General features: G+C 41.8%; 1 protein-coding gene across 1 annotated transcript in view; it reads left to right on the top strand.

Moving 5' to 3' along the window:
- The first annotated feature begins 15,747 nt into the window (after positions 1 to 15,747).
- The window catches only part of MBTPS2 (membrane bound transcription factor peptidase, site 2), a 57,957-nt gene continuing 47,257 nt past the window's right edge, over positions 15,748 to 26,447 (top strand). Inside the window, exons 1-2 of the mRNA XM_084869701.1 lie at positions 15,748 to 15,983; positions 24,852 to 25,000. Coding sequence (XP_084725827.1) covers positions 15,909 to 15,983; positions 24,852 to 25,000 — 224 coding nt within the window. The 5' untranslated portion in view covers positions 15,748 to 15,908. The remainder of the gene's footprint in view (positions 15,984 to 24,851; positions 25,001 to 26,447) is intronic.

Genomic DNA, 26,447 nt, shown 5'->3' with positions numbered 1-26,447 from the left:
ATGTATGTGATACATGAAGCTTCTCTGCAATCTCACGTGTTGTACTGTGACAGTCCGAATTGATTATTGCTTTGATTAGGGCGTCATCAACTTCAACTGGACGACCAGAGCGTCTTTCATCTTTGAGTGAAAAATCACCAGGACGAAATTTGGCAAACCAATTTTGACACTGCCGTTCTTTTAAGGCTTCGTCACCATAAACAGCACATAACTTTTTATGAGCTTGCGATGCGTTTTTCCCTTTGCGGAAATAAAAAGGAAAATATGACGAAAATGTTCCTTTTGATTTTCCATTTTTCAACGAATGCCAAACAAAAACTACAAAACAGATCAAAAAACTTTTTTTACTGATTAACAGCTGAATAGCCAACTATCAAATACAAAATGTGTTTTACATTTGTACTACGTCTGCAAACCTAAAAATTCAACTGAAGCCATATATGTGTGAAACCCGCAATTACTTAGTTGCCGACCCAATAGTTTGCAATTCTCTCCAAAACACATGAAATCCAAATGGGTAAACTGTTCATTGTGAATATTATACAGCCTGTTGTACAGAATTTGTATAGATGGTACAAACTATATTTTTCAAGTCACAGTCATAATTATTGTTGACACAACTTATGTTTTGTGTAAAAGTAATAAAAATTTAAATTTAAAAATTAAAATTTGGGGTTATCAAAAATATTAGAAAATAAATGCAGAATTTTCTTCTTAGTTATTTTATTTGACAATTCTCATTATCATAGCTAAACAGTGTGCACTTGTCCCAAATTGAACCAATCAGAAATCCATATTTCATGAACCATGATAAGTGTTTTATTTATTTACTTATTTATTTTATTCCTCACCCAAGATATTTTTCCATTGATTTTTCAGAGAGTGGAAGAGTGAAAGCCCAGGCCAGAGAGGAGCCTGCAACCAAGGTATGTGTCCTTGACTGGACTCGAACCCAGGATTCTTTGGTCCACAGACTGACGCTCTATCCACTGAGCCAAACCGGCTAGGACATAAGTGTTTTATATGAGGTAAGTCATTTATTGCTTGCAAGAAGCCCCCGATTCCACATTTTACAAATGAGAAATGAATTTGAAAGATAGGTAGTAGAGTTGTAATTTGAACCCAGGCCATCTGACTCTAGAGTCTATTTTTTAAAATATATTTTATTAAATTTTTACAGAGAGGAAGGGAGAGGGATAGAGAGAAACATCCATCAGCTGCCTCCTGCACACCTCCCACTGGGGATATGCCCACAACCAGGGTACATGCTCTGACCAGAATCAAACCTGGGACCTTTCAGTCCACAGGCCGAAACTCTCCACTGAGCCAAACTGGTTAGGGCTTGAGTCTATTTTTAACTACAAAACTGCATGACACATTAAAAAAACTAAAAAGCAAATCCATACACACAAGAACCTTACTTAAGGAACATTCTAAAATTATAATGATCAAAATCAAATTTTAGCCGAAACCGGTAGTAGAGCGTCGGTCTGCGGACTGAAGGGTCCCAGGTTCGATTCCGGTCAAGGGCATGTACATTGGTTGCGGGCACATCCCCAGTTTGGGATGTGCAGGAGGCAGCTGGTCGATGTTTCTCTCTCATCGACATTTCTAGCTCTCTATCCCTCTCTCCTCCTCTCTGTAAAAAATCAATAAAATATATTTTAAAAATATGTATCAAATTTTATTGGCTAGAACCCCTCCAAATACATTCCCTCTTTCACCACTGCCTCTTCCTGGGACATTGCAGTATTAGACCTCATTGGTTCTCATGTCACAGGGTACTCTCAGGATGAGCAGTATGAGCATCACCTGGAAACTGGTTAGAAATGCAGATTCTTGCTTTGATCAGTTTGGTTCAGTGAATAGAGCATTGGCCTGTGTACTGAAGGGTCCCAGGTTCGATTCCAGTCAAGGGCATGTACCTTGGTTGCAGGCACATCCCAAGTGGGAGGTATGCAGAAGGCAGCTGATCGATGTTTCTCTCTCATCGATGTTTCTAACTCTCTATCCCTCTCATTTCCTCTCTGTAAAAAGAATCAATAAAATATATATATATTTTTAAAAGAAATGCAGATTCTCTGTCCCTCAAATCCCAGACCTGCTGACTCAGAAAGGCTTGCGTTAGGACTAGTGAGCTATGTTTTAACAAGGCCTCTGAGGGAACCTAACACCAGTTTAATGCCTATATATACACTCTGGAGTCTAACAGAAGATGCATTTCACCCAGGCTTCTGACAATTTTGCCAACTTTATACAGTCGCTATTGAACCATCCATCTTTTAAGAGCTACTCTCTTTGCAGAATCAAGTTTTACCTTCAAAAGCACAGTGATCTTCAATGCTTCTCACATATGTACTTCCTTCAACAGCTAAACTGGATCTGCACAAATCCAAAACCTCAGATCTCCTGTGACCCTGATAATTTCCAAAGTCTCATGTACTCAGTCTCTGCACAGAATCCCTTATACTGAAGCAGAGTTTAACAACAAAAACAATTTAAAAGAAGCCCTAATCTCTGTTTATACACCAAGAAGAGCATTAAAGGTGACTAAAATTAAAGGGATGAAAATCTTTGTATGTCAATAATACTATCTAATAAAAGGGTAATATGCAAATTACCTGTCACTCCATCACAAATATGACAGCGCCCATACCCACAAGTGGCAGTGCCCAGTCCTCTCAGCCCCACAAAAGTCCTCCAGTCCCAGGGGAGCGGCCTCTGAGAACGGGCAGTGTGAAGCCTGGTGGAATGCTGCTTTGTCACCATGGCAACAAGGTAAGTGTTCCACGCCGGGTCATAGATGGGCCTCTGGGCCGCAGAGAGCCTCTGCGCAGCGGGTACAGAGCAGCCAGGCCCCACAGAGAGCTACTGGTGCACAGATTCATGCACGGAGCTACTAGTATCTCAATAAAGCTGGAAAACTTTTTTTAAAAATATATTTTATTGATTTTGTACAGAAAGGAAGGGAGAGAGATAGAGAGTTAGAAACATCAATGAGAGAGAGTCATTGATCAGCTGCCTCTTGCACATCCCCTACTGGGGATATGCCCGCAACCAAGGTACATGCCCTTGACCGGAATCCAACCCGGGACCTTTCTGTCCCCAAGTTGACGCTCTATCCATTGAGCCAAACCGGTTTCAGCTGGAAAACTTTTTTAAAATATCAAGTCTAGCTAAGGATGTAGCACAACACAAACTCTCTTGCATTGCTGGTGGGAATATGCATTGGTACAGCCCCTTTGGAAAACTACTTGGCAGCAATCACTGAAGTTAGAGGTAGACATGTTTATGTCCCAGTAATTCCACACTTGGACATATACTCGACATAAATGAATGATTATGTACACCGGAGTATATATATAAGAATGTTCATAGCATTGTTATTCATCAAAGTTAAACACTAGAAACACCTGAATGTCAAGTATAGAACAGATAAATAATTTGTAAAATACTATGCAGTGGTAAAAAAACAAAACAAAAACTGTCTTTGCTACACTACAACAATATTGATTAATCTTACAGATGTAATGTTGAGTGAAAGAAGGCAGACACAAGAGTATATATCATGATTCCATTTTTATAAAGTTAAGTAAACAAATGAAAACAAATCTATGGTGACAGAAACCAGAAGAGTAGTTACTTCTGGAGGGTTGGACGAGGAAGAGGATGAAGAAGACATATGGGGTGGTGGGGTGATATTATGTTCTGTATCTTGATCTGGGTGGTAGTTCCATAGGTGTAGACATATATAAAACATTCCTCAAACCCCATCCTTAAGGTCTGTGCATTTCATTGTCCTTTATCTCTCATTTATTTCAACCGTAACCCCACGTTTGACTTTGCTTTTTACTAAATTCTTTCTTCTTGCCCACCACCTCTCAGGTCCACCTCTTTTTTTTTTTTTTTTAAATATATTTTATTGATTTTTTACAGAGAGGAAGGGAGAGAGATAGAGAGCTAGAAACGTCGATGAGAGAGGAACATCAACCAGCTGCCTCTTGCACACCCCCTACTGGGGATGTGCCCACAACCAACGTACATGCCCCTGACCTGAATGGAACCTGGGACCCTTCAGTCCACAGACTGACACTCTACCACTGAGCCAAACCGGTTTCAGCAGGTCCATCTCTTTCTAAGTCTATCTCATTCTCCCAAACCTGTATCCTGAAAGATCTTGAATAGGATAGCAAAGACAAAATTCTCATTATTAAAGTTGCAGGGACAGATGCATAGAATGCTCAGACAGCAATGTATCTTGTCCTCTCACTCACCCTCAGTTATGAAGTTAATTGAACTTTCCTAGGGAAAAGATGCCACTGAGTAGTTACTTCTTTTTAATGACAGTGAGTATCAGCACAAAGAACTGACTTCTCACCTAGAATGCAATAAACTTTTGTCTTTCTCTTCTTAGCAATATCTACTAGCCCAGTGGTCAACAAACTCATCAGTCAATAGAGCAAAATATCAACAGTACAACTTTTGAAATTTCTTTTGAGAGCCAAAAACCGACTTCTGCGCACGGGCTACCAAGTTTCAATTGCACTGTACGTGCGTGCCCACACGTGGGATTTTGTGGAAGAGCCACACTCAAGGGGCCAAAGAGCCGCATGTGGCTCGCGAGCCGCAGTTTGCAGACCACTGGACTAGCCTATACCAGGAATTCCATGCAGCATGTTTTTTTGCTGAAGATGGTAAAAATAAACTTGGGAAGCCTCATGGCTTCTAGAGAATGGCAGAAGAGCCAAATTGCAGTTTCCTAAAATATGAATATTGGCAGCTCATGTCAACTTTAAAAGGAACTGGTCATGGGCACAGAGCATGGAGGTGATCAATAGCACTTCCCTGAAGCAAGTCCCCAGTGTTAAATTTATAGTCTTTGGCCATTTTTCTCAACCTGGGATCTGAAAATATTTGGGGTTCAGCAGATATACTCTCAAAGATCTACAGTAACATCCTTTTAGAAGAGGCCCATGGAGGTTACCAGAGTCTGGGCGCAGGGGAGAGAGAATACGAAGTTATTATTATTATTTTTTTTTAACTTTGAAGTTATTATTTAATGGATTCAGAGTTTCTCTTTGGGATGATGAAAAGGTTCTGGAAATAGTTGTGATGGTTACACACTACTGGGAATGTATTTAATACCACTGAGTTGTAGACTTTAAAATGATCATTTGTATGTTACCTATAATTTCCACAGTTTAAAAAAGTAAGTCCATAGAGATTTCCATTTCCAGACATCCTGTGGGGTGGAGGGGGGTGGAATTCTAGACAAAAATACATCAAATAATAGATAAATTATTTTTTAAAAATTATAAATACATATTTGAGGTAGTACAAAGCAAGAGGAATATCCAGAGTTTTTAAAAATGCAGGATGAGCCTGGTAAGCATGGCTCAGTGGTTGAGCGTTGACCTATGAACCAGGACAGTGGTCAGCAAACTGTGGCTCATGAGCCACATGCGGCTCTTTGGCCCCTTGAGTGTGGCTCTTCCACAAAATACCATGGCCTGAGCGAGTCTATTTTGAAGAAGTGGCATTAGAAGAAGTTTGTTTAAAAATGTGGCTCTCAGAATTTGGAAACAGCCTAGGTGCCCGTCAGCAGATGATTGGATCCAAAAACTATGGTACATCTACACAATGGAATACTATACTGCCATAAAAAAGAAGGAATTCTCATCATTTGCAGCAACCTGGATGGAATTGGAGAACATCATGCTGAGTGAAATAAGCCAATCAATGAAAGAGAAACACCACATGACCTCACTCATTTATGGATAATAAAGAACATTATAAACTGATGAACCAAAAGATAGATATAGAGGCAGTACAGCAACAAGCAGACTGTCAAATTACAGTGGGGAGGGGAGGAAGATCTGGGGGAGATAATAGATCAACCAAAGGACTTGTATACATGCATGTAAGTACAACCAATGGACATAAAACTCTGGGAGGGAGGGTATATATGGGAGGGAGGGAGGGGGGAAAAATCAATAAAATATATTAAAAAATAAAATAAAAAAATAAAAATGTGGCTCTCAAAAGAAATTTCAATCATTGTATTGTTGATATTTGGCTCTGTTGACTAATGAGTTTGCTGACCACTGAAACAGAAGATGACTGTTCAATTCGCAGTCGGGGCACATGCCCGGGTTTCGGGCTCCATCCCCAGTGTGGGGCATGCAGGATGCAGCCGATCAATGATTCTCTCTCACCATTGATGTTTCTCTCTCTCTCTCTCTCTCTCTCTCTCTCTCTCTCTCTCTCTCTCTCTCTCTCTCTCTCTCTCTCTCTCTCCCTTCCCCCTTCCTCCCTCACTTCCCCTCTGAAATCAATAAAAATGTTTAAAAATAAAATAAAAATGCAGGATGAGAAAACATAAATCCAAAGAGGTGAGTGATCTCTCAAGCTGGTACTGCCCTGATGTCATCTGTGGGCCTTACCTATTTTAATGGGCCTCAGTAGGAACAGAAAACAAAGCCCAGAGACTTGGAAATTTAACCTTCAATGAGTGAAGTAAAACAGACCAAACACTCCCAGAGTGTGACCTTCACAAAACTTGCCTCTCTTGGCTTTGGCTATACTAGTAGATGGAGGAGGAAAAAAAATGTCTTCCATGAAATGTTCTGAGTATGTTGGTTTAAAGCCGTTAAGTCTTGGTAATTTCTATTGCTATTAGAACAGACTTCTTTTCCATCATCTTTTTAAAAATATTGAAAAATCACCATAGATCAATTTTTCAAATAGAACACACATAATTCATTTACCTATTCCTCATATTACATTTTTTTTTTTTTACCTCTTACCCCATTCCCAATAATCTTCCTTTGGCTATTTTCTGGCTTGTCCCAATATCTTCTTAAAGAGTGACACCCAGCCGGGACCGGTTTGGCTCACTGGATAGAGCGTCGGCCTGGGGACTGAAGGGTCCCGGGTTCGATTCCGGTCAAGGGCATGTACCTTGGTTGCGGGCGCATCCCCAGTAGGGGGTGTGCAAGAGGCAGCTGATCGATGATTCTCTCTCATTGGTGTTTCTAACTCTCTATCCCTCTCTCTTCCTCTCTGTGAAAAATCAATAAAATATATTTAAAAAAAAAAAAAAAAAAAAGAGTGACAACCAGCCCTAACTGGTTTGGCTCAGTGGATAAAGCATAGGCCTACAGACTCTAGGGTCCCAGATTCAATTCCAGCCAAGGGCATGTACCTTGGTTGCTGGCACATCCCAGTGGGGAGTGTGCAGGAGGCAGCTGATGGGTGTTTCTAAAAACATAATAAAATTTTTTTTTTTAAAAAAAAGAGTGACAACTATAATGGGAAATAGTAACACAAATTTGACTCAATCTGTACAGAATAGAATGGGACTGTTACCACTCATGGTTGAAATATTAGTTATATACTACTGAATAACAAATTATCCCGCCATTTATGATCTCACTGTTTCTATGGGTCAGGAACCTGGGCAAATATAGCTTAGCCAGCTAACTGGGTCCTCTGGTTCAGGGTCTCCCACAAGGTAGTGGTCAAGTTGTCCTCTAGAGCAGTACTCATCTCTCAAGGCTCAAGTTGGAAAAGGATCTGCTTCCAAGCACACTCATGTGGTTATGGGTAGGATTCAGTTTCTTCACGCTATTGGTCTAAGGGCCTTAGTTCCTCATTGGCTCTTGGCCAAAGGCTACTGTTTGTTCCTTGCCACATGGGCTCACAACATAATAGCTTGCTTCATCAGAGCAAGCAAGTGAGAAGAGAGAGAGAGTGTGTGTCTTTTATAATCTAATCATGAAAGAGACACCCCATCTTTTTTGCCATATTCAGTTTGTTAAAAGCATGTCACTAGATCCAGTCCCCACACAAAGGGAGGGGATTGAACAAGGCATGATTACCAAGAGGTAGGGATCATTGGGAGCCATTTCAGAAGCAGCCTACCACAACTGGACACTACACTTTTAATCCAGAACCTAAAATTGTGACCTAAAATACCCAACATTACTGATTCTGATTTAAGTGACCCCAGGTCAGTGAGGCCCTTAGGTACTTAGAAAAAATAAATGCCAATCCTTTCTGGAGAAACTCACCTTAAGCTTAGGCAGATAGAGTTCCAACAAACAAGAATATGTAATAAAAAAACAAATCCACATCTAGACACACCAAAATCAAACTCAGAATACTAGAAAGAAGCTAAGAAGAAGACAGATTCACAACAGCTTTCTCAACAGCAACAATGGAAGCCAGAAAATATTGTAAGTAGGGTAACATTCTCAAAATGCTTAGATTAAACAGCTTTTGCCCCAGAATTATACACCCCATGAAACTATCATCTACAAATAAGAAGCAAATCAAGATATTTTCAGACAAGTGGTTAAGAGATTATGTTAGAGCCTACTGAATTAAATAACAGAGATGCACTGAAGTTTAATTAAGACCTTGGAATTTGGGATTTGGACTTGGAATTTGGGATTTCAGTTTATCCCTGAGCCTTGCCTTTGGAGTTCAAGTGGCCAAAGGGGAGCAAAATTTGCCAACCCAAAATATGCCTCTCTGGCATAAGGATTATGTTAAGTTGGTCATTTTTCAGAAACAGCAGACACAGGCGAAGCTCTGAAAACTGAGAAAAAGTTACCCCTTTGTAAGAAATGTTTATATTTAAAAAGGAAATCTCCATTTTGTAAGGATGTTTTCCTCTCTGTACCAGGAAGAAGAGGATGACTATAAATCTCTAGAAACTCTTAACAATGCACAAGGCAATGACTTCAATCTGCGTAACAGCCTTACTGTTTTTACTGTGCTTTCCCTAGTGACCTCAATAACTGGGTTCCCTCTCCAACCCAGCATCTTTTGTCTTTGGCTGGAGATGGTATTTAAGATAGTGGCTTGGGCCATCAGGAGAATTACTGTCTTTCTGGGTGTCTCCCAGGTACATAGGACGTATAAATTTTATTCATTTTTTGTTTGTTTTCCTCCTAATAATGTCTTTTATCACAATGAGGTCTTAGTCAAGAACCCAAAAAGATAGAGGGGAAATTATGTTTTCTCTTTCACATGGTCAAATGCCTACTTCAACATCATTTCTGAAGTCCCTGAAAATTTGCACGATTGAACCTATGATGCAGTAGGTATCAAGATATAGAATTAATGAAACAATTACAATAATATGAATAAAGTATGTCATTTTAATGTATTGAAAATATTTTCATATATTCAAGTAACTTAGGCTGAAATTTTTTTGCTTGATTTCTAAGTATAAATACATCACTTGAAGAGCAAATGTGTGTCCCTTACTGAAGAGTAAAATGGTGCAATAATTATGATTTTTAAAACTAGTAAGTTTATGTAAAAAGCCAATTATTGAGAATCTGCACTGCATGCCTTTTCTTTGGTTATACTGCTGCAACAAACTCTAAAATAAAGACCTATATTTAATTTTTTATTATTTACTTCCATTTAAGCCATAAGCTTTATAAGAAAAAGTCTCACTAGGGAATTCTTCACATCTTGCAAGAGTTAATTAATGGCAGAAAGTCAGGTCATCACCTAAAAATTTCATAAGCAGGAAAAATTCCAAAATTCTCTTCAAAAGCATCCTTGATATTATAACTCATCTTCAATTTAGACATATTAATGAATGTAAAGGTTAAGATTAAAGTGTCAGAGCAAAACAAGGTATGAAAATTTTATTCTCACTTATCAACCTTTAAAATATTAGACTTTATAAGGTGGCTTTAACAAGAGAATTCCTTATAGTTCCACTAGAGGCCCAGTGCAAAAAATTCGTAAATGGGTGGGGTCCCTAGGCCTGGCCAGCAATCAGGGCCTATCGGGGCCTTGTGGCTCCAGCCAGGGCCTGCCTTTCCAGCTGCTGGCTGCTGGCTAGGGTCTTCCTTCATTCCACGCCGCCCCCTGGTGGTCAGCACATGTCAGCAAGTGATCAAACTCCTGGTCAAACTCCCAAGGGGACACATTACATATTAGCCTTTTATATATATACTAGAGGCCCAGTGCATGGAATTCACGCATGATCCCTCAACTCAGCCTGCACCCTCTCCAATTGGGGACCCCTTACGGGATGTCTGACTGCCATTTTAGGCCTGATCCCAGGGATCGGGCCTAAACCGGCAGTCAGATATCCATCTCACAATCTGGGACCACTGGCTCCTAACTGCTCACCTGCCTGCCAGCCTGATCACCCCTAACTGCCCTCCCCTGCAGGCCTGATGTTGCCCCCAACTGCCTTCCTCTGCTGGCCAGTTTGGTTCTGATTGATCAGTTCCTATGCCAGCATTAAAAGCTCTACCTCCTAGACCACTATTGGCTCCCCACAGCACTACCCTTTGGTTCTGATTGGTCAGTTTCTATCCCAGTCAGCATCTCCAGGCCTATCTCTGGGCCTTGCTATTGGCGAAGATAAGAAAGAAAGAAAGAAAGAAAGAAAGAAAGAAAGAAAGAAAGAAAGAAAGAAAGAAAGAAAGAAAAAAAGAAAGAAAGGAAGAAAGGGAGATAAAGCAAGAGGTAAGTATACTGATCAACAGCTTCCACTGAGGCTGCAGATCAGACTCTGACTCACTTTCTGGGTCTCAGCCACCTAGGCAGTCAGTGCTGGGTCTCCAAGCTGCAGCTGGGCAACCCATTGCTGACTTCTGGATGGTCAGTTTTCAGTCATGAGCAGTTGTTACAATCCTGGGCTTTTATTATTAAGACTAGGGGCCCAGTGTACGAATTTGTGCACCTTGAAAGGAACTGTGGGCTGTGAGGCTGCGATGGGTACAGGGGCAGGTCTCGGCCCATCCTCCACATCCCTGCTGAGTCCTTCGGTCATGGCCCCTGGTCCCCTGTCTGCTTGTAGCCCCTTTCCCACTGCCACTGCTCCCATGCACTGATGGCGCTGGCCCCACTCATACCTGCTGACAGTACAGAGCAATTTGGGCTAGCACTATCAGCAGATGCAAGTGGGGCTGGTGCTGTCAGCAGGTGTGAGCAGTGGCTGCTGCCCTGATCACCCTTCAGGAGCAGGGGGAGGTGGAGAAGCCCTCAGGGGCGATTGGGGCCAGCAGCTGCCACTTGCATCTGCTGAGAGATCGGGACTGGTGCCAGGAGCAAAAAATTTTCAGTAACCACCAGAGGCTCACCCCGATGACAGTGCCCAGCTCCCCACCTTGGTCTGGCGTCCCCGCTCACCTGCTCCACCATCCTGCCACAGTCGACACCCATCTTGTTCTGCATTCTGCCACCTGCTGCCAATGCCTGCCATCTTCTATGCACACCCCTGGTGATTAGCTCACGTCATAGTGCCCGGTTGTTTAGTTGTTCCACCATTTGGTTATTTGCATATTAGCGTTTTCTATATATAGATGGTGATCGTCTGCTTCATGCAAATAATGATTTTAACATGCAGCTATTTTGTATTCAGCCAAAATGTATATTTGGTGCCCCTCTAAAAAAAATATTAAACAGAAGAATATGAATAAAAGCTTGGTTATGTGCCCTTTACTTAAAAGTTAATTGACAGAAACCTGAAATGACTTGTAATTAGGTCACAAATTTATTCTAAGGAAGAATACCTTTATTTTCTGGAATTTAGGCATTTTTTTACTGCCATCTTGCATCCTCTATCTTGTCTCTTCTGCTGCCACCAGCTGGCTTCCACTACTGATAAATTCCCAAAACCAGCAGGATTCAGTTCAATGTTTTGTTTTGACTGCTGGGTCCCTGATGAGAACACCAAGTCAGTTGAATAAGCAAATTTTTAGGTTTGGAACAGAAAAACACAATCAACTTATTTACTTCATATTTGGGGTAATCAGATAGCTCCACAGCAGCTGGTACTTGTCCCAGCAAGTGGTCCAGACAAGGCTGCAGGCTAACAAAAGAGAAGACATTTCCATTCTTAAGTTAATATTCTTCTCCCAGGGAGTTATACACTGAGTGGCCAGATTATTATGATCTCTGAATGCATAATAATCTGGCCATTCAGTGTATATCCTATATAATAAAAGGCTAATCTGCACATTGTCCCCTCCACCAGGAGTTTGACCAGCAGGCAGGCCGGCCAACCGCCCATGTCCCCTCCCCCTGGCCAGGCTGGCCGGACCCCACCCATGCACGAATTCATGCATTCATGCACTGGGCCTCTAAACACACACACACACACACACACACACACACACACACACTGAGTGGCCAGATTATTATGTGTTCAGAGATCATAATAAATAATAATCTGGCCACTCAGTGTATAAGAGCAAAGGTCAGCTCAAATGCTATTGTGCACCAGTAGTGTTAATGCAATTTTAGGTTTTAATAACTTCAGAAGTACAAATTCTGCAAACGTACACAAAACATCATTTTAAAGTAAAATTATTTCAATTTCCTTCATGCTTATTTGATCTTAAAATTTTTTGAACAGTAAACGTATTTCAATTTCCTTTTTTCAGTTAATGTTGCGACCCACAGGTTGAGAACTGCTGCTGTAGAGCCTAAAACCATCCGAAAACATATATTTACATTACGATTTATAACAGTAGCAAAATTACAGTTATGAAGTAGCAACGAAAATAATTTTATGGTTGGGGGGTCACCACAACATGAGGAACTGCATTAGAAAGGTTGAGAGCGGATGCTTCGGAGGTGTGTTTCTATTTGGGATACTTGTTCTTAAAATAGTATTATGTCCTTGATATTTGGGTATTAGTTTTTTTGTTTTTGGTTTTTGGGTTTTTTTTGAGAGAGAGAGAGAGAGAGAGAGAGAGAGAGAGAGAGAGAGAGGGAGAGAGAATGCGCCCAATCCTGGATCTAAGGACTCCTCCACTGTGTAATCTCCTCTCTTTGCAAGTTCAAATGCAACTAAGTAGGACAAATATTTCATTTTACTATTAAACCTAAAACACAAACAAAACTATTTAAGATGATATTCATGACATGGTTTTACTATTCGTAATTAACATTTTTATTAAGCATTTGGGAATTTATATGATTTTATTCCACACAGAATTACCCCCACTGAACAACCCAGCCAGGACCGGTATTAGTATTTTTATTGATGATGCTTTTCCAGAAAAGGTAGAACAAATAACCTTTAAAGGCTTGAACATTAAGAGAATGCAGGAAAACACTCCATAAATGTTCGTTTTCCTTCCCATCAGAGACCATCTAGTTCAGTGGTTCTGTCTTGGCTGCACAGTGGAATGACTTAAGGAGCTTAAAAAAAAATACTAACGCTTGCCGAAACCAGTTTGGCTCATAAGGGTCCCTGGTTTGATTCTGGTCACACATCCCCAGTGGGGGGGTGTGCAGGAGGCAGCTGATCGATGACTCTCACCGATGTTTCTAACTCTTTCTCTCCCTTCCTCTCTGTAAAAAAATCAATAAAACATATTTTTAAAAAATAATAATGCTTGTATCCTGTGCTGAGATTCTGATTCAATTGCTCTGAGCTACATAACTTTAAAAAGGAATTTTAAATGGAGATTAATAGGAATAAATATGAAATACTGGGACGAGATTTTTTTTCTAATGCCAAATGTAGGACCTATAGTGACAGGGCTTAACAGCAGCTCCTGTGGGATTTAAAACAACAGCAACAACAACAAAACCAGCCCTGGTTGGAGCATCATCCTATGCACCCAAAGGTGTTGGGTTCCATTCCCTGGCAAGGCACATACCCAGGTTTGGGGTTCGATCCCCAGCCAGGGCATGTATGGGAGACAACCAATTAATGTTTCTTTCTCACACTGAAGTTTCTCTCCTTCCCTCTCTCTCTCTCTAAAAATCAATAAAAACATCCTTGGGTGAGGATTTTTTAAAAGTTTAACTCACTGCTTCCTCATCACCTCTTCATTTCATTTTCCCAGTTTCCTTGCATTATTGTAGTATCACTGTTTTTTAAGTGCTTGTTTATCACTAAAGATGTTAACCATTTCTCATGCATTGCAAATGAAATACCATGTTTTTGTTACTATTTTACTCTGGTGTTTTACTTTTTTAAAAAAATATATATTTTATTGATTTTTTACAGAGAGGAAGAGAGAGCGATAGAGAGTTAGAAACATCAATGAGAGAGAATCGTCAATCAGCTGCCTCTTGCACACCCCTACTGGGGATGTGCCCGCAACCAAGGTACATGCCCTTCACTGGAATCGAACCCGGGACCCTTCAGTCCGCAGGCTGACACTCTATCCACTGAGCCAAACAAGTCTCGGCTGGTGTTTTACTTTTTGGTTGTATCAAACTTGTGTATTAAATATAATCATATACTGTTTTTTAAAAATAAAAATAAAAAATAAAAGTTTAATAACCTGCTGGGACCGGTTTGGCTCAGTGGATAGAGCGTCGGCCTGCGGACTGAAAGGTCCTGGGTTCGATTCCGGTCAAGGGCATGTACCTTGGCTGTGGGCACATCCCCAGTAGGGGGTGTGCAAGAGGCAGCTGATCGATATTTCTCTCTCATCGATGTTTCTAGCTCTCTATCCCTCTCTCTTCCTCTGTGAAAAATCAATAAAATATAAATAAATAAAAGTTTAATAACCTGTAGATTCAGGAAAACTGAGTAGATCTCCAAAATGGCTAAAGCCACCACCTGGAGTATTATCCCCAGCTGAAGGCAGGATATTGGGGTTTGGGAGGAGGCCAGTAGGGGCGGTGACCCAGAAAAGCACAGTAAATAAGGATAATGGTTATGCAGGATTAAGGTGTTTGCCCTCCCCATTGATAAAGTGATAGTGTTCCTGCTACCCTTCCTGGAACTGAGAGGGCCACACCTTTGCAGATGAAGATTCCCTTTATAAGTGTAAATGCCTCTTACCAACGGGTAACTTCTAATTGGTTTTTAGAGCTTCTCTTGTCTGTTTTTAATAACCAGTTTAAAATAATATACCAAAAAGGCATATTTTGGGGTCTCAAATTCTCCTCCGCTGCAGCTCTCAAATACATTGTTTAACAAAAGTAGGTTTATAGTTGCATGTGAAACATAGTTTATTCTTGTATTGCTACTTATTGTTTTATTTTAAAACATATTTTTATTGATTTCAGAGAGGAAGAGAGAGGGAGAGATAGATAGAAACATCAACAATGAGAGAGAATCATTGATCAGCTGCCTCCTGCACACCCCACTGGGTATTGAGCCAGCAACCGAGGCAGGTGCCCATGACCGGAATCGAACCTGGGAACCTTCAGTCCACAGGCTGACACTATCCACTGAGCCAAATGATCTAGGGCAAGTGTTTTATTTTTCGTACCAACAACTGTAAACCTACTTTTGCCCCACCCTGTATTTTGTTGAGCAAAATTAAGCCAGACACAAAGAATGCCTATTGTATGATTCTGTTTACATAGAGAGGAGGGCTTGACCAGGAAGGAAATTCCTGATGTAAATGTTCTTTATTTTTATGAGGGTACACCAATAAAACTTATTAGAACTCACTGAAAGGGACAGCTGTCTTCTGTATTGTGATTTCACCAAATGCAAATGCCACTTCAATAAAAAGAACAACTAAAAGCAATAACTTAAGTCTGGAGACATAGAACAAGGTCTGGGAGGTGGGGGTGACCCCAAACCCTCACTAGACTAAAAAGCAACAGGAAACCAGAGAACAGAACACAAGCAGACAGCAGGGAGGGACAAAGCCTAAGAAATCGCTTGGAGGGCCGGCGGTAGCCGCAGCCTAACAGCTGCCTGGACGTCAGCGCGCCAGTGTCCCACCAAAACAAGCCCCCGCCTCCTTTTCCGGCGCGCATGCGTCGGCCCGTGTCGAACCGGAAGAGGCCGGGGGGAAACGGCACCATCGCGAGAAAGGAGCCGGCGGCCGGCTCGTTCCTGCGCAGATGGTGCGCTTATAAGCATCGCGCACACGCTTCCAGGCGCGGCTCGCGGGGAGGACGACGCTGGGGCTCGCCTGCCCTCCGCGGCCCCCGTCGCTGCCATGATTCCGGTGTCGCTGGTGGTGGTGGTGGTGGGCGGCTGGACCGCCGTCTACCTGACCGATTTGGTGCTGAAGGTGAGGGCCTCCGGGCCGCTGCCCGCGTCCATGGCACCCGGGACGGGGGCGCACGACCCGAGGCTTTTTGTCCTCTCCCTCGCGGTTCCCGGGCGGGAAGCCGCGGGCGGACTTCCACGTGCGGCCTCCCGCGTGCTGCCCGGGCCGGCGGAGCGCATTTTGGCGGGCGGCGGGGAGGGGTGTGGCGGGCGGCGCTGCCGCCGCGGTCGCATGGCGGGGCGGCACCCCGCAGTCTTGGGGGCCTGCCCTGCAGGCGATGGCGGTGGTCTCGGGAGGGACGGGGCGCTGCCTTCATCGGCGGCGGTGCCCCAGGGCTGAAAATGTTCGCGTGGGAAAGGCATGGTTCCCCCTCTTTGTCTCCGAGGCCACGACCCCCCCCCCAGAGAGCCGGTGTTGGGGTGAATCGAAATCAAGTTGTGATTTACGTCGAAAACGTCCAAGTGCACCCGGTCCTCGGGGGTTCCGGTTACAATGTATATTCTTATTCATCCGCTCTGGGGCGGGGCCTAAGGTTCTGTGTTTCCCAGGCTGCAGCCTATACTTTAAACTTTAAAGTTTAAAGTAATAAGTATTTAGCATAAGGTGACCAGATCGTCCCGCTTTTTAAGAATTTTTCCCGCGGGATGCGGGAAAAATTGTTGGAAAGCGGGACGATCTGGTCACCTTAAGTTAGCAGCAAGAATTTAGAATCCTGACTAACCGTATTCTAATTTGCATCTTGCACCCCCTTTTTCACATTGACTATCCCCCCCCCCCCCACACACACACACACACACACACACTCTGCGTACATGGTCCATTCTCCAGTTATTTGAAAAGGGTATCAAAAGTTATGACCATTGACCATGTGCTTTGAGCAACCTTTTTGGAATTGAATATCGGAGGGTGGGGGAATCAAAGCATATAAATTCTCAAATGTTTAATCAAAATGTTAATTACGACTAGTAAAACCATGCCATGAAGATCGTCTCAAATAGTTTCGTTTGTGTTTTAGGCTTAAGAGTAAAATGAAATACTTGGTCTACTTTGTTGCATTTGAACTTGCAAAGGTTACACAGTGGAGTCCTTCATATCCAGGATTGGGCTCTTCCGCTTCCCAGTGGTTGTGAGACTGTTGGGCAGGATAGTCTTTTGTGCTTCAGATTATTCATCTTTAAAGTAGGGGGGGGATATGCCGAAACCGGTTTGGCTCAGTGGTAGAACGTCGGTCTGCGGACTGAAAGGTCCCAGGTTCGATTCCGGGCAGGGGCATGTATGTTGGTGGCGGGCACATCCCCGGTAGGGGGTGTGCAAGAGGCAGCTGGTCGATGTTTCTCTCTCATCGACGTTTCTAGCTATCTCTCTCCCTTCCTCTCTGTAAAAAATCAATAAAAATATATTTAATAAAAATAAAGTAGGGGGGATAATAGCAAAGATTTCCTGACATAGTAGAGAAGATTACATTAGTACATCCACAGAAAGCCTCGCTCCTCAACCTGAGGTTCAAGGACCAGCAGCACCTATATTATCTAGAAGCTTCTCAGAAATATAGAATCTCAGTCCTCATCTCTGGACTATAGAATCAGATTCTGCATCTTCACGGGATTCCCTAGGTCCGTGGTCTGCAAACTTCGGCTCGCGAGCCACATGTGGCTCTTTGGCCCCTTGGGTGTGGCTCTTCCACAAAATACCACGGCCTGGGCGAGTCTATGTTGAAGAAGTGGCTTTAGGAGAAGTTTAAGTTTAAACCATGTGGCTCTCCAAAGACATTTCAATCGTTGTACTGTTGATATTTGGCTCTGTTGACTCATGAGTTTGCCGACCACTGCCCTAGGTGCTTCCTCTGCACATGCTTGGCATGGTGCTTAGCATGTCATAAGCAATACAGACTACTGCTTCTTTAAACAGTGGTTTTGTTGTTTAGAAAGAAGCAAAGCCACATGGTTTCTTCATGCTGCATGTGTGACAAAAGTCCAAAATAAAAGGGAGTTTTCAAATCTCGTAGTCCTTGGTCAAGGGTGTGAGGTGATCAGGATGGTGTTTGAGTTTCAGGCTTAAAAGACCACCATTCCTTGAGCAAAAGAACATCTTATTCAGCGTATCTGCCCGGGGAATGCAAAGACCTGAGAGCTTGTGGCGTCTGAACCTTCAGCTCCTCTGTTTCAGGGAGTTATTCTGCTGTTCCCCTCTGGGCTCTTTTAGGATTTCCTCTGTGGACCTCTCCTTGAGGGGTGTCAGGCTCCTTTAAAAGTCTTGGAAAACAAGCAGGTTTCAGAAACTTCACCTGAAGATTGAGAGCAGAGAGCATTCCAGATCCAAAGGCAAATAGATGCCTATATTCAGACTCTGGTCATTTTTTATGACTGTGATAGGGGTGAAATATTCGTCCAGAGACAGATAAGTTTCTCAAATGGACGGGCATCGATAGGACAAAATACTAACTGTACTTTCTGTAACTGAAGTAATAGGGGTCTGTGTATATAAAATAGACGTACATTATCCAAAATCTGCACTGAAGGACTTCAAACTTTCCTAAAAGTAAAACTCTTGTGAGGCTGTATTTAAGCAGCTATCTTGGCAACTCTAAAAAAATATAAGAGAAGTTACTGAGCTCAAGTTGGCTTTAGATAATTTTTTCTTTCTTTTACATAATCAAAGTAGGCTTAAATTCCTAAGGTTGCTCAGAAAAGAATAGAAAGCTGACTCCAACTAACCTGTTTCCTGTTTGACTGGTTGGGGTCTATTTAAATTATAACACAAGACCTCTTTCTATGGTAGCAACGGTAACCACTAACTACAGGTGGCCATCAGGCATTTGAAATGGAGCTGGTCTGAATTGAGATGGGCTGTAGGTATAAAGTTGAAACCAGATTTCAGATTTCAAAGTCTTGGTGCATAAACAAATAGAATTGTAAATTATTACAATATTTAAATTTTTTATTAAATTTATTGGGGTGACTGGTTAATGAGAGATCTAGGTTTCAGGTGTAGATTTTAAAAAATATATATATTATTGATTTTTTTACAGAGAGGAAGAGAGAGGGATAGAGAGTTAGAAACATCGATGAGAGAGAAACATTGATCACTTGCCTCTTGCACACCCCTTACTGGAGATGTGCTTGCAACCAAGGTACATGCCCTTGACCGGAATCGAACCTGGGACCTTTCAGTCCACAGGCTGATGCTCTATCCACTGAGCCAAGCCGGTTTCTGCAGCTTGCTTTACTTTTTATTACCCTCACTCCCTTCCCTCTGGTAACCATGGTGCTGTTTCATATCCTACATATGAATGAAATCATATGGTTCTTACCTTATTTTCTGTCTGATTTATTTGGGTTAGCATAATCTCAATCCACGTGGCAAATGGCAGTAGCTCATCTTTTCTTCAGGCTGAGTAGTATTCCATATTATATATGTGTCACATGTTATTTATCCAATCATTTATCAGAGGACACTTTGGTTGTTTCCATGTCTTGGCCACCGTGATTAGTGCTGCAGTGAACACAGGGGTGCATATATCTATGCAAATAAATGTTTTCAAATTTTTTGGGTTGTTATCCAGAAGAGGGATTTCTGGGTCATTTGTATCTATTAATTTTTTGATGAACCTCCGTACTGTTTTCCGTAGTGGCTGTACCAGTTTACACTCACACCAGCAGGGACAGCCAGTTCCTTTTCCTCCACGGCCTCTCCAACGCTTGTTATTATTTGTCTTGCTGATAAATAGCCATTCTAACGGGCAGAGGGTGGTATCTCATAGTTGTGACTTGCATTTCCCCAATAGCTAGCGATGTTGGGCACCTTTCATATATCTGTTGGCCTTTGTATATCTTCTTGAGAGAAGTGTCTGCTCAGGTCCTCTGCCTATTTTTTTAAAAATGTTTTTATTAATTTGAGAGAGAGAGGAAGGGAGAGGGATAGAGAGATAGAAACATGGATGAGAGAGCGACATCTGGCTGCCTCCAGCATGCCCCACCAGGGACTGAGCCCGCTGCAACCCAGGCATGTGCTCTGACGGCAAGCAAACCAAGGATCTCTTGGTTCCTGGGTCGATGCTCAACCACTGCTGGGCTCATTTTTTTAAAAATATATTTTTATTGATTTCAGAGAGGAAGAGGGAGAAACATCAATGATGAGATCATTGATCAGCTGCCTCCTGCACGCCCCCTACTGGGGATCGAGCCCAAAACTCAGGCATATGCCCTTGACCAGAATCAAACCTGAGATCCTTCAGTCCGCGGGCCAAAGCTCTATCCACTAAGCAAACCAGCTAGGACTGGGCTCTTTATATATATATTTTGTGTGTGTTGTGTTGTTTGGTGTTAAGTTTATGAGCTCTGTATATATTTTGGATATTAACCCCACATCGGAGCTACTGTTTGTAAATACTATCTCCCATTCAATTGATTGCCTTTTTGTTTCTTTTGCTGTGCAGATTTTTAGTTTTATATAGTCCCATTCATTTATTTTTGCCTTTATTTCCCTTGCCTTTGGCGTTCAAACTCAAAATCTTCTCTAAGACCAAGGTCCCTGAGTTTAGAGCCTATGTTCTCTTCTATGTAATTTATTGTTTCAGATCTTATATTTAGGCCTTTGATTCATTCTGAATTAACTTTTGTACATGGGGATAAGCTGTCTAGTTTCTTCCTTTTGCATGTGGCTTTTGAGTTTTCCCAGCACCATTTATTGAAGAGGCTTTCTTTTCATTGTGTATTTTTGGCTCCTTTGTAAACAATCATTTGCCCATGTACATGTGGTTTTAGTTATGGGCTCTCAATTCTGTTCCACTGGTCTGTTTCTGTTTTTCTGCCAGGATCAGGCTGTCTTGATTATCTTTGTCATGAAGTATAATTTGAAGTCAGATTGTGTGATACCTCCAGGTTCATTATTTTTGTTTTGTTTTGTTTTGCTATATTTGTATTGATTTCAGATAGGAAGGGAGAGAGAGAGAGAAACAGCAGTGATGAGAGAGAATCATTGATTGGCTGTCTCCTGCACGCCCCCTACTGGGGATTGGGCCCCGCATGTGCCCTTGAGGGTAATCAAACCTGGGACCCTTCAGTCCACAGGCCGACCCTCTATCCACTGAGCCAAATCAACTAGGGCCCGGTTCATTCTTTTATCTCAGGACTGCTTTCACTATTCCCGGTCTTTTGTAGTTCCAGACAAAACTGATTATTTTTTGTTTTATTTCTTTAAAAAATGACATTTGAATTTTGATGGGGATTACATTAAATCTATATATTGCTTTGGGGATATATATATATATATATATATATATATAATTTTAACTGTTGATTCTTTCAATCCATGGACATGAAATATCTTTTCATTTTATCGTGTCTTTTTCAATCTTTAATAATGCATTGTAGCCCTAACCGGTTTGGCTCAGTGGATAGAGCATCTGCCTGCGGACTGAAAGGTCCCAGGTTTGATTCCAGTCAAGGGCATGTACCTTGGTTGCGACACATCCCCAGTGGGGGGCATGCAGGAGGCAGCTAATGGATGTTTCTCATCATTGCTGTTTCTATCTCTCCCTCTCCCTTCCTCTCTGTAAAAAAAAATCAATAAAATAAAATATTAATAATGCATTGTAATTTTAAGTATATAATTCCTTCACATCCTCTGTTGAATTTATTCCTAGGTATTTTATTCCTTCTGTTGCAATTGCAAAAGGAATTTTTTCTCATTTCTTTTTCTGAATTTTCATTGTTAGTATATAGGAATGCAGTGATATTTGTATCCTGTAATGTTACTATATTTATTATTTCTAATAGTTTTTTAAATATTTTTTAAAATATATTTTATTGATTTTTTTTTACAGAGAGGAAGAGAGAGGAATAGAGTTAGAAACATCGATGAGAGAGAATCATCGATCAGCTGCCTCTTGCACACCCCCTACTGGAGATGTGCCCGCAACTAAAGTACATGCCCTTGACCGGAATCGAATCCGGGACCTTTCAGTCCGCAGGCCAATGCTCTACCACTGAGCCAAACCGGTTTTGGCAAGTTTTTTAAATATTTTTATTGATTTCAGAGAGGAAGGGAGAGGGAGAGATAGAAACAGCAATGATGAGAGAGAATCATGGAATGGAGCCTGCAACTTGGGCATGTGCCCTGCCTGGGAATCGAACCTTGATCTCTTGGTTCATAGGTCGATGCTCAACCACTGACCCATGCTGCCTGGGCTGTAATAATTTGTTTTTATTTTTGTTTATTTTGAAGTTCTGCGTTGAATAAATAGTGAGAATGTACATCCTTGTCTTGTTCCTAATTTTAGAGGAAAAGCTTTCAGTTTTTCACCATTGAGTATATTAGCAGAGGGTTTGTCGTATACACCGAGTGGCCAGATTATGATGATCTCTGAACGCATAATAATCTGGCCACTTCGTGTACTTATGTATAAGGGAAAACTTGCAAATCTTGATATGTCAAGGGACCCTGAGATAGTGGCCTCCAGCCTCTGGCTACTAAGTCCTCTGCTTCTTTCTAACTACCCACAATGCAGTTCTTATACATGGAAAACCGTTATTTTAAAACCCCAACTCTGTGGTCAGTCTACACCGAGTGACCAGATTATTATGCATTCAGAGATCATCATAATCTGGCCACTCGGTATCTGGTACTTTCTTTTCATACTGATTTTATTGAGTGTTTTAATCATAAATTGATGCTGTATCTTATCAAATGCTTTTCCTGCATCTATTGATAAGATCATATGATTTTTATCCTTTGATTTGTTAGTGTGCTGTATTACATTGATTTGCATATGTTGAACCATCCTTGTGCCCTGGAATGAACCCTACTTGATCATGATGTTTTGTTATTTTTATGTTTTGTTGTATGCAGTTTGCTAGTGTTTTATTTAGGATTTTTGCATCTGTATTCATCAGAAATGTTGTAATTTTCTGTTTTTATGTTATCCTTGCCAAGTTTTGATATCAGGGTCATGTTGGCCTTATAAAATGTGTTAGGAAGTATTGTCTCCAATTTTTTTGAGGCGTTTGAGAAGGATAGGTATCAAATCTTTAAATGTTTGGTAGAATTCAAAACAAAGCCACCTGGTCCTGGACTATTATTTTTGGGGAGGCTTTGGTAATTTTTCAATTTCCTCACAGTTGACTGATCTATTTAAGTTTCCTAATTCTTCATGATTCAGTCTAGGAAAGTTACATATATGTAGGAATTTATATATTCATTTATTCCCAGTGCTGTTCCCTGCAGCCACATGCTGTTGTTCCCTGCAGTCGCATGCTGTTCCCTGCAGTCGCATGCTGTTCCCTGCAGCCATATGCTGTTCCCTGCAGCCATATGATGTTCCCTGCAGCCATAATGCTGTTCCCTGCAGCCATATGCTGTTCCCTGAAGCCATATGCTGTTCCCTGCAGCCACATGCTGTTCCCTGCAGCCACAATGCTGTTCCCTGCAGCCACATGCTGTTCCCTGAAGCCATATGCTGTTCCCTGAAGCCACATGCTATTCCCTGCAGCCACATGCTGTTCCCTGCAGCCACAATGCTGTGCCCTGCAGCCATATGCTATTCCCTGTAGCCATATGCTGTTCCCTGTAGCCGCATGCTGATCCCTGCAGCCATAATGCTGTTCCCTGCAGCCATATGCTGCTGGCGGTGTAGCCAAGTGCATGCTTTGCCCTCCTGTCAGTGCCAACCAGTGGACCTTTGCATTGTTCCGCGCCCCCTGACATCCCTGCCCCCCCATCCACCATCACCCCACTCCCACACACACACTACCCCACACCACCCCCTCCCCCTCTCCCTCTCCACCGGACCCTGTGGCTTTTTCTGCCTGGAATGCCAATTGCCAGACAACCGAGGGCCCACCTCTGTGCTCTGTCCTGCCCAGGTAGGTCACTGGGCTCAGCTGCAGCTTGTACTGTCCGCACCTTAGATCTCTGCTTCCTTCCCTCTCCACGCTGAGCCCTTTGTGAGTTCCCAGCTGCAGGGCCGCGTCTGGGGCTGGTCTCAGCTTTTCCCTTCCAGCCTTCCCAGTTTGCTCCCACTTGCCCACCTGTAGATGCTCAGGGTGTGGTTCCCAGGCATGTTTGCACCTTGAGCAGGGAGTCCTTTGTTGAAATTGTTGAAGCTTCAAGGGGAAAGACCAAAGGGATCTCTCATGCCACCATTCCTCTGATGTCACTCAGTACCGTGGTCGGCAAACTGAGGCTCTTTGGCCCCTGGAGTGTGGCCCTTCCACAAAATACCTCGGCCTGGACGAGTCTATTCTGAAGAAGTGACGTTAGAAGAAGTTTAAGTTTAAAAAATGTGGCTCTCAAAAGAACTGTTAATCATTGTACTGTTGATATTTGGCCCTGTTGACTAATGAATTTGCCGACCACTGACCCAGTACACTTTTTTATATTGATTTGAGTTGAAAATGTATTTAAATTAATTACAACCTTCTCAATATTGGCTACAAGGAAATGTAAAATTACATAAATTGAATTGTGGCTGGCATTCGTGGCTCACATACTTCTAGTTGGGCCATCCTTCTAGGCAGAGGTCAGCAAGCTTTCTCTGTAAAGGGTCAGATACTGTTTCAGGCGTTGTGGGCCACACGGGGTGTTGCGTAGTCTTATTTGGCGGTTGTTGTTGTCTTTGTACAATCGCTGAAAGATAAAAACCATCCTTCATTCATAGGCTGTAGGCCAGATTTGGCCCCTGGGCTCTAGTTTGCCAGACCCTAACTTCAGCAGACCAGCTACTGTGAGGCCTTTCCTTTAACTGAGGCATGAACGTGAAGCTTTAACATTATTAGCATTTGAGCAGGCAGTCTTTTGCTTTCCTATAGAAAAGAGCCATTTGTTATTTTCTTAAACATTATAAATTGTTCTTCGAAACTGAATGGTGTGGACCGTTTCTCTCTCTTTCAGTCATCTGTGTATTTCAAGCATTCCTACGAAGACTGGCTGGAAAACAACGGCCTGAGCATCTCCCCTTTTCACATCAGATGGCAGACTGCTGTGTTCAATCGTGCCTTTTACAGCTGGGGCCGGCGGAAAGCGAGGATGCTTTACCAATGGTATGCTTCTTTTTCTTTTTCTTTCTTTCTTTTTCTTTTTTTTTTTTTTTTTTTTTTTTTTTGGTTTAAATGAGTCATTGTGATCATGAGAAATGCTTGTTAATGGAACTGTTTCCATCACATTCCAAACTCCTGAGTTTTAAAAATGTTGAGAGTGTAGACATTTTCCGGTTTTATATAAACTTATGAGATTGCATCATCGTGTTTTTGCATACATTAAAAATCAAGATTCTCTATTTTTCTTTTTCTTTTTAATCCTTACCCAGAGATATGGTTTTACTGATTTTAGAGAGAGGAAGGGAGAGATTGAGAGAGAGTGAGAGAGAGAGAGAGAGAGAGAGAGAGAGAGACATAGATGTGAGAGAAAACTATCGATTGTCTTCTATATACACTGAGTGGCCAGATTATTATGCATTCAGAGATCATAATAATCTGGCCACTCAGTCTATGCCCTAACCAGTGATTAAACCTGCAACCTATGTATGTGCCCCAACTGGGAATCGAACCGACAACCTTTTGGTGCATGGAACACTGCTCCGTGCAAGTGAGCTATCCAGCCAGGGCAACGTTCTATATCTTCATCTGGATGGCAGGTACATGGGTGCACATATGTAAAAATTCAGTGAGCCATACACCTTAGACTTGCTCACTTTATTCTGTACATTGTACACTAATAGAAAAGCAAAAAACCTATGGAGCATTTTTCATCAGGAAAGTAATTCTGGAGAATTCTCTCCCCCATCATCACACAGAGCAACGTGGGGCCTGGGAGTCATAGGTCACCCAGAAGTCTGCATGTTTTCCCTTATACTTTTTTGTGTGATATTCCTCCAAATGTTTTAAAAACATTTAACAACCAGTAAGGCATATGCACAAACCATGTGGGAAAATGGCTAGCCAGAATGCAGTGTTGGGGTCCTTGCAATCCGAGCATATTCCTTTAGTTAAAAAAAAAAAAAGAATTAAAAAATCATGGGACATATAGCGTTTATGGTTAAGGGGTTTCGGATAATCTCTAATACCCTAGAGACAGACAGGTTTTGTAATTGAGAGAATTTCTAATACGGTAGTTTGGGGGCCATTGTCTAAATTGCTTTTTGTTAAAAATTTAGCTCCAAATGTAAATAGATCATCGAAAAGCGGTAAATGCGCCAGCAAATCAAAGCAAAGAAAACAAATGGCAGGAAGTAATAAAGAGCAGAAATAAGTGAAATAAAAAGTATATCATAGATAAAATCAGTAAAAGCAAAAATTGGTTCTTTGAAAAGATTAATAAAATTGATAAACCCCCTACCATGGCTGATCAAGAAAAAAAAGTTCACACACATAACTAAAGATCAGAATTGAAAAATGGAACATTAGTACAGATCCTGTAGACATTTTAAAAAATGAAATTATTTTGAACAATTCTATGCCTATAAATTTAACCATTTAGATGAAATAGACA

Source organism: Pipistrellus hanaki (assembly GCF_964339955.1).
Source record: "Pipistrellus hanaki genome assembly, chromosome: X".
NCBI classification, from domain to species: Eukaryota; Metazoa; Chordata; class Mammalia; order Chiroptera; family Vespertilionidae; genus Pipistrellus; species Pipistrellus hanaki.
Note: the sequence above shows the minus strand (reverse complement) of the source record. Positions and strands in the feature narration are given on the sequence as shown.